This window comes from Liolophura sinensis, chromosome 9, assembly GCF_032854445.1.
Source record: "Liolophura sinensis isolate JHLJ2023 chromosome 9, CUHK_Ljap_v2, whole genome shotgun sequence".
NCBI classification, from domain to species: Eukaryota; Metazoa; Mollusca; class Polyplacophora; order Chitonida; family Chitonidae; genus Liolophura; species Liolophura sinensis.
Window position 1 is genome coordinate 3062613 of NC_088303.1, and position 12294 is coordinate 3074906.

The 12294-nt window shown below is 40.5% G+C and overlaps 1 protein-coding gene across 1 annotated transcript; it reads left to right on the forward strand.

Annotated features, from left to right (window-relative positions):
• Nucleotides 1-42: 42 nt before the first annotated feature.
• Nucleotides 43-6964, forward strand: LOC135474902 (uncharacterized). Its single transcript, XM_064754573.1, has 6 exons — nucleotides 43-138; nucleotides 1368-1561; nucleotides 1779-1803; nucleotides 2517-2690; nucleotides 4956-5065; nucleotides 5488-6964. Exons 2-6 carry the CDS (start codon nucleotides 1386-1388, stop codon nucleotides 6260-6262), a joined length of 1260 nt encoding a protein of 419 aa, XP_064610643.1. The 5' UTR covers nucleotides 43-138; nucleotides 1368-1385; the 3' UTR covers nucleotides 6263-6964.
• Nucleotides 6965-12294: the final 5330 nt, after the last annotated feature.

The following is a 12294-nucleotide window of genomic DNA, read 5'->3' on the forward strand; positions in this document are numbered from 1 at the left end:
TCCTTCACTTGTCATCGCTTCCGCCGTCTGCTTGTGCAATAGGAAGTGTGAATGCGCAGGCGTGGGAGAGAAAACGTGTGCTTTTGAAAGACTCCGAGTCAGAGGAACTTCTGTCGATCGTGATAATATGAAATTTAGGTAAATTAAGTTCACTCAGTCGCATGTTCACCCATGAGTGTTCTATGTACATGAAACTCGACATCTAGTTGTTAGCTTAAATGCATGTCAGCTCATCTGATTGAAGGATTGAGCAGTTATGTTCACTTTCGACTGACTGACTGACTGACTGACACTCATCATTTCTGCATCTAGTCAAGGATTTCTGCTGTGATCTTTTAATATGGGGCTGGGCGTAGATCACAAGGGTGGGCAGCTTTCCGTGTATCAGTATATATAAGCCACTCTTAAACCCAGGTCTCGGGCTTTTCTCCATCTTCCTGCCAGTAGGGTTGATCCTTTGCTAAAGACTTTGTAACATGTACATGATGTTGATGGACATTTGCTGACATGATTAAAATGATAATGCAGCTTTTGGCAGGCCACCATTTATATGTACTTTCGTATAACAAATAAGGTGTGCATTTGTTTCGTAAAAGATACATAGAATACTTGCTTTTTATTTCTGAATATTCATCGTATATGGGTCCCTCGGTGGCCGAGCGGTCTAAGGCGCTCGCCTGGCGATCACTGTAACCTCTCACCATTGAGATCACAATGAGGTCGCTTGCCGAGGCTCGTGGGTTTCCTCTAGGCTTTTCCACCCACCATAATATACTGGCGGCCGTCCTATGACCGAAATATTGTTAAGTACGGGGTAAAACAACCAATCAAAAAAAAAAAAAAATCATAGTATATGATGTGATTACAGCTCTCTTATTGCAGTAAAACTAGTTTAAACTACAGTTTTCGCAAGTCCCAACAGGAGGTATCAAAAGAACTTTGAGCCCGAATAGGCAGTGCTAATTAAGCCCGAATAGGCAGTGTAAATTAAGCCCGAATAGGCAGTGCTAATTAAGCCAGTCATAATTTCCAAATATTTTCGACCATTGATTGAAAGTATGCACAAAAAAAGAGGGGTTTTTATTGTGAAAATTTTTTTCATTTTCTTTCTTGTTCCTGTGTTCTTCGTTACTTCAAGAAGCTTTTCTTGAACAGCATCAGAGAAGTTTCAAGTCAACATCCTCAAGAGAGGCTATGTGCTGTAAGCTCAGGCATACATGTAATATGTGATATTGTTGATGCCAAGGCTTTGTATACACCTTGCCACTCGTATAGATCCCTTGACTATTATTTGACAGGTACTGGGTATAGGTATTTGTTGATTGAATCATGTCTTTCTCACAATTTATGTTCACATTAATTTTCAGTGATCATCTCCTCTGAAAATGTTTTCTCTTTGCGCGAGGGTGTGGCTATGTAACCATGGCAACATGCTATGGATACAGACATTTCCAGTGTTGACCACATCCCAACAAGCAATCAGTCTGTCAACATCCAGAGCACTTGGTGCGAAAGTGAAGATGACAAGAATGCTACAAAAGATGATGGATAAAGGAAACAAGTAGGTTGTATTTAAATGTGAAATGTGCCCTTCTCTTCTTACATTACATTCTTGATAAAAATTTGATAAAAATGTTGAACTGTCTTCTGAAGATTTCCCCTAAGGATAGAAGTTCACATTTTTAGATTAATAATTAAAAATATGTTAAAACTAATACAGGATTTTAAGCAGAAATTTGTTATTTGACTTATTAATGTTTATCTGCTTGACATTTCAGAAGAAAATGGCAAGGACTAACAGCGGTGAGTAATATTCTGTGTTTATTCTCACTAAGAGGGTTAAATGTTTATAGCTGCATAAAGCGTAAACATTTTAGAGAGCTTAAATAAAATACGTCATATTTATACACATAATACAACAAATTAATTTGCTGGATTCTGTACAGTTTGACTTAAATGTAGCCTTCCGTAAAATTCCTATGTGTGTGATCTGTTTGTCCGTCAATCAAATCATCCTACCATTGAACAGTACTCCACAGTACTCAGTAGTACTTCACAGTACTCCACAGTACCTCACAGTACTTCTTCAGTACTTCACAGTACTCCATAGTACTCCCCAGTACTTCTCCGTACTTCCTCAGTACTTCACAGTACTCCCTTAGTACTTCCTCAGTACTCCACAGTACTTCACAGTACTCCACAGTACTTCCTCAGGACTTCCCAGTACTTCCTCAGTACTCCACAGTACTTCACAGTACTTCCTCAGTACTCAACAGTACTTCCTGAGGACTCCCCAGTACTTCCTCAGGACTTCCCAGTACTTCCTCAGGACTCCCCAGTACTTCCTCAGGACTCCCCAGTACTTCCTCAGGACCTCCCACTACTTCATCGACTCGGAAATGCAGATCAGGAAAGTGGAGACTCTGACTCACAATGTATGTACATCAAATATTCTTGAGTATGACATCAAGCGTCAATCAGTGAGTCAGTTTGACACCCACTGCTCCTATTTTCAGAACATCATGGCAAATAATCAAGACACAGATGGGCAGAGGAAGAGCAAGATCACTGAGGGGCAAAGACGTCGAGCCGTTCAGGTGGGAAAGGTGCTCCATGATTATGTCACAAGCATGATGAATTCCGGAGAGCTTCACCCAAAACTGGTTGAGTGTTCTGTGGAGGTGTCTAAGGTATGTTCTCACCTGTACAGGACAGGTGTTGTATGATTACATCATCAGTATTATCAACTCTGGATAGTTTCACTCAAAACTGGTTGAGTGTTCTGTGGAGGTGTCTAAGGTACGTTCTCACCTGTAGAGGACAGGTGTTGTATGATTACATCATCAGTATTATTAACTCTGGAGAGTTTCACTCATAACTGGTTGAGTGTTCTGTGGAGGTGTCTAAGGTACGTTCTCACCTGTACAGGACAGGTGTTGTATGATTACATCATCAGTATTATTAACTCTGGAGAGTTTCACTCAAAACTGGCTGAGTGTTCTGTGGAGGTGTCTAAGGTACGTTCTCACCTGTACAGGACAGGTGTTGTATGATTACATCATCAGTATTATCAACTCTGGAGAGTTTCACTCAAAACTGGTTGAGTGTTCTGTGGAGGTGTCTAAGGTACATTCTCACCTGTACAGGACAGGTGTTGTATGATTACATCATCAGTATTATCAACTGTGGAGAGTTTCACTCAAAACTGGTTGAGTGTTCTGTGGAGGTGTCTAAGGTATGTTCTCACCTGTACAGGACAGGTGTTGTATGATTACATCATCAGTATTATCAACTGTGGAGAGTTTCACCCAAAACTGGTTGAGTGTTCTGTGGAGGTGTCTAAGGTACATTCTCACCTGTACAGGACAGGTGTTGTATGATTACATCATCAGTATTATCAACTCTGGAGAGTTTCACTCAAAACTGGTTGAGTGTTCTGTGGAGGTGTCTAAGGTACGTTCTCACCTGTAGAGGACAGGTGTTGTATGATTACATCATCAGTATTATCAACTCTGGATAGTTTCACTCAAAACTGGTTGAGTGTTCTGTGGAGGTGTCTAAGGTACGTTCTCACCTGTAGAGGACAGGTGTTGTATGATTACATCATCAGTATTATTAACTCTGGAGAGTTTCACTCATAACTGGTTGAGTGTTCTGTGGAGGTGTCTAAGGTACGTTCTCACCTGTACAGGACAGGTGTTGTATGATTACATCATCAGTATTATTAACTCTGGATAGTTTCACTCAGAACTGGCTGAGTGTTCTGTGGAGGTGTCTAAGGTACATTCTCACCTGTACAGGACAGGTGTTGTATGATTGCATCATCAGTATAATTAACTCTGGATAGTTTCACTCAGAACTGGCTGAGTGTTCTGTGGAGGTGTCTAAGGTACATTCTCACCTGTAGAGGACAGATGTTGTATGATTACATCATCGGTATTATTAACTCTGGATAGTTTCACTCAGAACTGGCTGAGTGTTCTGTGGAGGTGTCTAAGGTACATTCTCACCTGTACAGGAGAGATGTTGTATGATTACATCATCAGTATTATTAACTCTGGATAGTTTCACTCAGAACTGGCTGAGTGTTCTGTGGAGGTGTCTAAGGTACGTTCTCACCTGTAGAGGACAGGTGTTGTATGATTACATCATCAGTATTATCAACTGTGGAGAGTTTCACTCAAAACTGGTTGAGTGTTCTGTGGAGGTGTCTAAGGTACGTTCTCACCTGTACAGGACAGGTGTTGTATGATTACATCATCAGTATTATTAACTCTGGATAGTTTCACTCAAAACTGGTTGAGTGTTCTGTGGAGGTGTCTAAGGTACGTTCTCACCTGTAGAGGACAGGTGTTGTATGATTACATCATCAGTATTATCAACTCTGGATAGTTTCACTCAAAACTGGTTGAGTGTTCTGTGGAGGTGTCTAAGGTACGTTCTCACCTGTAGAGGACAGGTGTTGTATGATTACATCATCAGTATTATTAACTCTGGAGAGTTTCACTCAAAACTGGTTGAGTGTTCTGTGGAGGTGTCTAAGGTACGTTCTCACCTGTAGAGGACAGGTGTTGTATGATTACATCATCAGTATTATTAACTCTGGATAGTTTCACTCAGAACTGGCTGAGTGTTCTGTGGAGGTGTCTAAGGTATATTCTCACCTGTAGAGGACAGATGTTGTATGATTACATCATCAGTATTATTAACTCTGGATAGTTTCACTCAGAACTGGCTGAGTGTTCTGTGGAGGTGTCTAAGGTACATTCTCACCTGTAGAGGACAGATGTTGTATGATTACATCATCAGTATTATTAACTCTGGATAGTTTCACTCAGAACTGGCTGAGTGTTCTGTGGAGGTGTCTAAGGGACATGTCTTGTTCTATTACATCATCAGCATGATGAACCCAGTGTTTGTGTCTGAAAGCTTATCCCTACTCCCTCAATTTTCAGGTCGAGGTGGTGGCAGATTTTAGTGCTCTCAATGTATTCTGGTTAGCCTCAGGAACAAAGACAGATGTGGAAACACAGAACCTACTTGACAGCAATTCTGGCAAACTCAGGTACAGTTGTGTTTAATTTGGTGATTTTGGGTTTAAAACTTCAGACATATTGTATGATATGGAGATAAAAACTTGTGTAAAATATTCAAAATGACCTACAAGTGATGTTCTGAAAGAGGTGTTAATTGTCGTCTGTATTGTAAGACCCAGGATCATTGATATGAAATGATAATGATTTTGATTTGATTCAGCTGAACATATCTGACTTGGAGGATTAAGATTACAGAAACCAAAAGCCCTTTGTGGTTTAAAAGTGTTGACTTGCAATTTTTCCCAAGGCTAGCAGACAGAATTGTAATTACAACAGTCATGTGTATATGAAAAATGGTGAGAAATTGTTGTATGTTGTATTTTTCTTAAATAACACTTAATGTTAACACTTAATTACATACACAGGCCCCTGTTTGTCTTTTGTTTTATAGAACTATGTTGATCAGCTTTAGAGCAATTGGTCGTGTCCCAAAGGTTAACTTTGTGAAGGACATGTCAGAAGCTAGGTCTAAACAGGTGGAGGAAATGCTTAAAATAGCAGACATGGGTCCAGAAGAGGACAGAAATGAGGAGGACCAAGTGTTTACCAATAGCAACGTAACTATGCATCATGTGACAAGATCCACCCAATCAAGACTGAAGGCTGATTTCCATCGTCTGTCAGAGTTTTCAAATACTCAAGGCATATGGCTGGAATCTGGAGCTGCCCATCTACAGAATCCACCATTAGGAGAAGTCATAATCTCTGAGGGTGGGGATAAGGGCCAAAATGTTGACTCCATATTGTCAGACAGTAATAAAAAGTATTCAGCAGAGAATAAGCCAGCTGAACATTTGGATGAACCCACGAGGTACCATCCATCACCTGGAACTGCTCACTTCAGGAGCGATATTTATGGCCTGAAACGAGAAGAATTGGTGAGCAAAATTATTATGTTGAAAAGGAAGGCAAAGGATAGAAGTCTGAACATTGTAATAACTGATGAGGGTAAGACTGCAGGAATTCCTCCTATTCCAACGCTTCTTGGTAGCAGTAAAGCCCACAAAGCTGGAAAAAGAGTGCTAAAACAGAAAGATTTTTACACACTCGTGGACGCGGCAAAGGATGATGAAAGGTGGTTACAGGACATATGTGGGGATGGTGATTTCGAGAACTTTGAAGAAATGCAGGAAGATTCTTTCTCAGACAAAGACGACCACAAATAGATGTGCTTGTTACCTGTTATGCCATTTCCTGTGATTGAGTACGAGTTGTATTTTTAAGGTTTGTTTTTCATAAATGGTTTACAGTGTTAATTAATGAGATTGAAATTAAGTGCAGTTGTATATAATTCAAATGTTTTTGAATCTGTTATTATTTATAGAACTGCTCATGGAAATGGATAAATAATAGCTAAGGCTTTGACTTAAGTCGAATTGCAGTAATGTAGCAATTTATTGGAAGCCGCCATCCTATAAGTCAAATATTTTTGAATACTACATAAAACGCCGATGAAATAAATAAATAGAAGCCAATGGTTGAAAATTACCCAGGATGTTGTCATGGCATGACACTTAATAAAAGTAATGTCCACCTGATGTCTCTCAGTTAACTTGATAGGGTTACAGCACAATGACCCAGGGGCCCCCCATCCATGCGGTTGCTGTGAGTTTAAGTCCAGCTTATGCTCGCCTCATCTCCGGTCCTACGTGGGAGGGTCTGTTGGAAACCTGAGGATGGTCGTGGATTTCTTAGGGGCTCTGCTTGGTCTCCTCCAACCATGATGCTGGCCGCAGTCCTATAAGTAAAATACTAAATTTTTTGGCCTCCACGATGGATCTAGGCATGAAGACAGTATTTTGTATCCATGTTTTCTCGCCAAATTAAAACAACCTCGATCATCACAATGTTTCTGTGTTTTGTGCTATAATGTTCCACATCTATGCGTGTACAATTTGAAAAATTGTTCATTATATATATTTCACGCAAAAATATACATCTACATACTAAGTTTCTTGTGCGTTTCAGTATTTACGGATATCCGCCAGCATATAGGCCTAATTGTTTTGTGTAGGTCGACCTACACACGAGTGGTGTCGGATTGGAATTACGCCGGTCAAAGTGAGTACATCACACTACCGACGTACTATACACATACATGTGGGCCCAATATAAAGTGGAGTGTAATCGATATGTGTGTCCCATGTAGCCCTGTGACGTACTGTGTATATACAGTACACTGCAAGAGGATTGCTATTGTAGCGCTCATACGCACAGCTAATAGTTCAAAGCAGGAATGCGCTTGTGTTGTGGTCAAACGGAAGTATCAGTGACAGATATTTTAGGTTTGTTGAAGTTGCATCGTTTTTGTACATGCGTTACAATTAAAGTCCTTGGCTCTGGGCGACCAGCATTATACATAGTGGTATTCGACTGTGTGTGGTGAAACCTTTAGTGGTAGGAAAGGCATCAATAATTTGGCAAAACAAATGGTAACATCATTATGTTTGCGGACATGGCTTAACCACCATCACTGTTTTAGCAAAAATTGTATGTCCATTCTTGGGAAAGTTGTGAATGTAAAATCATCACCATTGTGAGAAAAGTCCTGGATATATAAGCAATGTTTGAATGTATGGGCGGCACTATTTTAGCGAAAGTTGTCGATGTAGAAGTGTCACTATTCTGGGGAAATCTGTAGACGTAAAAGAATCAGCATTTGTGCGAAGTTTTGGATGTATAAGCATCTCTTTTCTGGGGAATGTTTGAATGTATGGGCGGCACTATTTTAGCGAAAATTGTGGATGTATAAGCGGCACTATTCTGGGGAAATCTGTAGACGTAAAAGAATCAGCATTTGTGCGAAGTTTTGGATGTATAAGCATCTCTATTCTGGGGAATGTTTGAATGTATGGGCGGCACTATTTTAGCGAAAATTGTGGATGTATAAGCGGCACTATTCTGGGGAAATCTAGACGTAAAAGAATCAGTATTTGTGCGAAGTTTTGGATGTATAAGCATCTCTATTCTGGGGAATGTTTGAATGTATGGGCGGCACTATTTTAGCGAAAATTGTGGATGTATAAGCGGCACTATTCTGGGGAAAGCTGTAGACGTAAAAGAATCAATATTTGTGCGAAATTTTGGATGTATAAGCGTCTCTATTTTGGGGACGGTGTTGATATATAAGCATCTCTATTCTGGGGAAGTTGTGAAAGTATAGACATCGCTATTTTAGGCAAAGTTGTGGATGTATAAGCGTCACTATTTTGGAGAAAGGTGTGGATATATAAGCATCTCTATTTTGGAGAAAGGTGTGGATATATAAGCATCTCTATTTTGGGAAAGGTGTGGATATATAAGCATCTCTATTTTGGAGAAAGGTGTGGATATATAAGCATCTCTATTTTGGGGAAAGGTGTGGATATATAAGTGTATCTATTCTGGGGAAAGTTGTGGTTGTACAAGTGTCACTTATTGGTGAAACCAATGGTTTTATAAGCAACACGTTTACAAAAACTATGAATGTACATGGATCACTACTAACTTTATATTCTTCTAGAGATGCTTATATTTACACTGGTAACCCTGGATAGTGGCGCACTCGGAAATGTTGACTTCGTAGAGGGAATATATATTTCCCGGATTCACTGAAACCCGTTGGCCGCATATTCTCATATACACGTCACAAGGCACGAGTATTACGTAAATTTATTAATTTCAATTTACCTCAGTCAGGGTTTTATTCTGTTCATGTAAATGCACAAATAGCAGCAATTTACACCCCCAAACATCATGTCTTAAGCAGAATTAGGTAAACAAAATGCCGTGATGTTAATTGGAATTTATTACACGTCACTGGTCCAGAATTACTCAACATGCTGTGTTGTCATCACATTTAACAGACAATCATATTAAAACAATGCAAAGGGACGACCAAGATGTAAGACCAAGTTCATGCACACACACATGGTGCGGAGATGGTGGGGAATACTGCGCAATCATCTCTATCTCCATGTACGAACATTTACCCTTGTTACAGAACACAAACCCTTGTTTCCATTGTTCAACAAACCCAGCTCGAAACCTCCTGCGAGAATTGAACGCTGGATCTTAAAGCTTCAAGGATACTCGTACAACGTAACATGACAATCCAGCTGATTTTCTGTCCAGACACCCTGTTCAGTCACCAGACGCTCCAAGCTGTGAAGAAAAGATGGCTGAGGAACACATAAACTTTCTAACGCAACATGCAGTTTCGAAAGCCCTAACACTCGCAGAAATTCAAGACGTCACGCAGGCCGATCCACTATTGTGAACTGTAATGGACTTAGTTAAAGGCAGCAAATGGAAATCTGCCTACAAACCAAATGTTAACGCAAAGCTTGACAGCTCTACAGCAAGACAGCTTCAGTCTTTTGCTACAGTGCACACTGAGTTATCAGTAAGCTCTGACGGAAATATTCTCCTGTTTGGTTCCCGCATTGTGATACCAGCCTGCCTTCAACAGCGAGTGTGCGGCCTCGCCCACGTTGGACATCAAGGTATTGTCAAAACGAAGAAACTGCTTCGTCAAAAGGTTTGGTTCCCTGGTATCGATAAACTCGTAGAGACAACCATTCATAACTGTATCCCGGGCCAGGCCGTTAACCCCTGAAAACTCTTCCCGTCGAGAACCGCTCAAGATGACTGCGCTCCCGCAAGCACCATGGGAAAACGTCTGTGCAGATTTCGTTGGACCATTACCCTCTGGAGACTACTTACTGATTGTCTATGACGAATACTCCCGTCACCCTGAAGTAGAAAAGGTGTCTTGCACCTCTGCGCGATCCACCATTCCCGCCTTTGACAAGATATTTGCCACACATGGTATACCATCAGTTTTGAAAACTATCAAAAACGATAATGTAAGGATCTCGTTATCTCAGGGGTATAAGGCCAGATTCAAGCACACAAACTTGGTGCGGAGATGTGTATGAGGATTTGCGATCTAATGATCTCGTTAACTCAGTGGTATAAGGCCAGATTCAAGCACACACACACGGTGCGGAGATGTGTATGAGGATTTGCGATCTAAGGATCTCGTTATCTCAGCGGTATAAGGCCAGATTCAAGCACACACACATGTTGCTGAGGTGTGTATGAGGATTTGCGATCTAATGATCTCGTTATCTCAGTGGTATAAGGCCAGATTCAAGCACACACATGTTGCGGAGATGTGTAAGAGGATTGGCGATGTAAAGATCTCGTTAGCTCAGCAGTAAAAGGCCAGATTCAAGCACATACATGTTGCGGAGATGTGTAAGAGGATTCGCGATGTAAGGATCTTGTTCGCTCAGCGGTATTAGGCCAGATTCAAACACACACACACGGTGCTGAGATGTGTATGAGGATTTGCGATCTAATGATCTCGTTAGCTCAGCGGTATATGGCCAGATTCAAGCACACACACACGGTGCTGAGATGTGTATGAGGATTTGCGATCTAATGATCTCGTTAGCTCAGCGGTATATGGCCAGATTCAAGCACATACATGGCGCTGAGATGTGTATGAGGATTCGCGATGTAAAGATCTCGTTGGCTCAGCGGTATAAGGCCAGATTCAAGCACACACACACGGTGCTGAGATGTGTTTGAGGATTTGCGATCTAATGATCTCGTTAGCTCAGCGGTATAAGGCCAGATTCAAGCACATACATGTTGTGGAGATGTGTATGAGGATTCACGATGTAAAGATCACGTTAGCTCAGCGGTGTATGGCCAGATTCAAGCACACATACACGGTGTGGATATGTGTATGAGGATTTGGGATGTGAGGATATCGGCGGTATAAGGTCAAGCTCGCGCGTTGACCAAGCCTTAAGTCCAACATGCGAATCTGTCAGTGACTTCATGTCAGGCGATATGCCAAACTTGATGTAGTTTGGTACATATTTTCCTCCGGGTATTTTAGACTTTGAAATCGTTAAGTATGACTATACGATGTGGCTTCATGCCGTAATATGCATGATATAGGCCCATCAAGTAGGCCTCTGAATATTTCTCATTCAAATGTGTAAATCAATTTGGTCACAAACGTCTACGATATATCTCTAAATATTAAAATAAAAGGCTCTACGGGAACTATAAAGAGTTTTGAAGTTAAGTCTGACTTAAGGCTAAGACGGCTTCGTATTTTTCAAGCAACTTAAGACTTAAGTTTTATATTGCACGTACATATATATATATATATATATATATATATATATATATATATATATATATATATATATGTACATTGTCTCTAGATTGTTGTGACAGCTCGAGGTATATGTTGTTATTGTCTTTACCAGCTCTGTCTAATTTTTCATACGTTTTTAGTAGTAAGATATCTGAGCTCTTAAACATGCCTTCAAGCTAATTTCTGTTGAGTCATACGCCACAGATTCACAAAAACAAATTCTAAGACACTGTAATATGCCAGAGTTTGTAACTAAAATTATACAACCTACACAACCGATTTCCTTACATATTCTGTTCTTATATACGATTGAACTTGTTTATGATGAAAGATAAAGGTATATGTTGTGTGAATATAAAGGACGAGAGTGTGGCGTACCTGAAAGGGACAGTGACGTGTGGAAAAAAACAAGACTAACCATAAGAAACTTTAGGAAATGGTCGATTAGGATGGTCGATTGTATTATAGGAGTATACGTCAAACTTGGTTTGCTCTATCTTTTGGATTCGGGTGTAATCATTTTCCCTGTTCGACGTATATAGCGTTTTCACGTTGACTTTGGGCTAAATATCTGTTTTACTGTTGCCTAAGGGTTTATGTGTGGAATATAGCAGGATGTGTGCATAACCTCCTTCGGAATAAACCCACCTAGATATTCCTGTTGGACATTCAACCCGACATGAGCCAAATGACGTGGTTGTTTGTTCATTGAGCTATGATTATTATCAGAAACAGGCCTATCTTCGATATTCGTATAAACAGGTGGCGACATGTTCGATGAAACCTGCATGGCTGAGTTTGGCAAATGATCGTATATATTTGTTGCATGTGTTTTCATTTTTATATATACTAATAACACTAACAGTAACACGGCGAACACCCGTTTACCGGCTTTCACTGCATGTCTTAGACCCGACAAAAATCACGCGGTCATCATGCAGTGGAAGCACGTAAACGAGTGGTCGCGGTTGGCAGAGATAAGTGTTACTTCCAGTCAGGAAATGTTAACCCTTACATTTCTGCTGGTATGAGAGGACC

Excerpts from the sequence above, each read along its gene's own strand:
- LOC135474902 (XM_064754573.1), top strand. The coding sequence starts at position 1,386 with ATGTTTTCTCTTTGCGCGAGGGTGTGGCTATGTAACCATGGCAACATG. Across the intron at positions 2,691-4,955 it reads GTTCTGTGGAGGTGTCTAAG|GTCGAGGTGGTGGCAGATTT; the intron begins GTATGTTCTCAC and ends CTCAATTTTCAG. Across the intron at positions 5,066-5,487 it reads AGCAATTCTGGCAAACTCAG|AACTATGTTGATCAGCTTTA; the intron begins GTACAGTTGTGT and ends TTTGTTTTATAG.